This window comes from Sciurus vulgaris (genome assembly GCF_902686455.1).
Source record: "Sciurus vulgaris genome assembly, chromosome: 15".
Taxonomy (NCBI): domain Eukaryota; kingdom Metazoa; phylum Chordata; class Mammalia; order Rodentia; family Sciuridae; genus Sciurus; species Sciurus vulgaris.
In genome coordinates this window covers 39960121-39962281 of record NC_136476.1, presented here as the reverse complement: position 1 = coordinate 39962281, position 2161 = coordinate 39960121, and the positions used below count along the sequence as shown (strand labels likewise).

The following is a 2161-nucleotide window of genomic DNA, read 5'->3' as shown; positions in this document are numbered from 1 at the left end:
AGAAAGGGATAATTAGCTTTTAAAGTTCTGGTGGTTCCAGTCCATGATTAATTGGCCTATCGCTTTGGGTGCCTGATGAATGCAGCACATCATGGCAGGAGAGCTTCATAGGCCCAAACTGATCACCTCATATCCAGGGAGTAAAAAGAGTGAAGAGGAGGCCAGGGTCCCAAAATGTCCTTCAAGGACACGCCGCCAGTGACCTTAAAGTTAAGTGAGAATTAAACAAGGGATATATTAAACAAAGTAACACTTTTCATCTTTTTCTCAAACAAAGTGTACTGAATGATTAAGATGCCTAAAGGCTCTTCTTATCCTGGAGATAAGAATCAGGAGAATCAGGAGAGATGGGAAGGAAGGAAAGGGAAGGTGCTGGGCATGAGATGGATCCAATTAGGTTGTGTGCATGTATGAATATGGCGTAATGAATCCGACTAGTATGCAGAATTATAATGCACCAGTAGAAATTGTACAATAAAAATGTGATATTATTATATATAATAATTATTTATTTCATATATTTATATAATAATTTATTGTATATTATGAATTAATGCCAATATATTATGTATTATAGTATGTTGTATATTATATATTTTACAAATTAAGTTCATATCATTAAACCTATTTGTGACATAGGTCCCTATCAGTTGATTTCCTTTTCAATGGTTCAAAAATATTCCATTTTGTCTGTACTATGGTATTACTTGACCAGTTCTCTCCTGATGGATATTTGTAGTTTTTATTATGACATTGCTTCAATGGGCATTTATAGATATTGTGTGTGTTTTAAATACACACACACACACACACACACACACACACACACTTCTGTACGGAAAACCATAGGTAAATTTCAAGTCATGATATTGCAAGTTAAGTTCTATTGCTTAAACTTTTAAACTGTATTGCCAAATTCTACATGATCTCTCCTTGTGAGCTAGTTTGGGCTTCCTTACAGTACAGTAGTCTCAGGGCAGTCAGAACTCTCACATGGTGGCTAAAACTTCAAGAGCAAGGATTCCAGTCAACAAAATGGAAGACACATCATTATTTCAGACCCAGTTGATTTGAAACTTTCTCTTACCTGCTTTTTCCAAGGCCACTCAGAACTCACTGAGACCCTCTCACATGAACCTGCTAATGCAATGGGCAAAACCCCAATCCAGCTGCTGGTCTATAAATGGATTTTCAGTTAGTGCCTCTTTGCTATTTGGGGGTTCCTTGGTTCTCATATACTTTGCTTTCCTTTGTTTCCTCTAAAGTTCCTTTCTCCCTCTTTGTTTTAGAAATTACTGAAACTTTATAAAACATTAGAAAGTCTCACAGGTTGTGTAACTTTCCCCCTAACATACATTATTATAAAGTAAACAAGAGCGTAAATAGAAAGAGTTTTAGAAACTAGTAAAAATGTAACAAGAAAAACATGACATAGGAAAACTGAAAGGGAGAACTGATAGTGGGAAATTCCTCTGAAACAGAGAGGACCACCTCATATAAATGGGCCTACCCATGGAGGAAAGACATCCACTCTGCAGACCTCTGGAGCCTTTGCGACCTTGCATAGATTGCAGGCAACGCTGTTCTGGTTTTCATCATGAACAACAGGTGCTTCCTCCAAATCGCTCTCCTGTTGTGCTTCTCCACCACAACTCTATCCTTCAGTCACAAACTGCTTGCACTCCAACAGAGCAACAGCATTTTGAAATGTCAGGAGCTCCTGATGCAGTTGAATGGGAGGCCTGAAGACTGCCTCAATGACATGATGGACTTCAAGATCCCTGAGGAGATCAAACATCCAGAACAGTTCCAGAAGGAGCATGCTGCCTTTGTCACCTATGAGATGCTGCAGAACATCTATGCTCTTTTCACAAGAGGCTTCTCTAACCCTGGCTGGAATGAGACCATTGTCAAGGACCTCCTTGTTGGACTCCATCAGCAGATGGACCTCCTGGAAACAGCTCTGGAGGAGAAACTGGGAGAGGGAAACATACACTGGGGAAACTCCATGACCACCCTGCGTCTGAAGAGCTACTATTGGAGGATCCTGAGGTACCTGAAGGCCAAGGAGTTTAGCAGCTGTGCCTGGACGGTAGTCCAAAGTGAACTCTTCCGGAACTTCTCCTTCATTAACAGACTTGCAGATGACTTCCAAAGCTGA

The 2161-nt window shown here is 40.1% G+C and overlaps 1 protein-coding gene across 1 annotated transcript; it reads left to right on the top strand.

The window, feature by feature from the left end:
* Positions 1-1597: 1597 nt before the first annotated feature.
* LOC306644955 (interferon beta-like) lies at positions 1598-2161 on the top strand (the record flags this gene model as incomplete). The annotated part of the gene is made up of 1 exon (XM_079112186.1): positions 1598-2161. One exon carries the CDS (start codon positions 1598-1600, stop codon positions 2159-2161), a length of 564 nt encoding a protein of 187 aa, XP_078968312.1.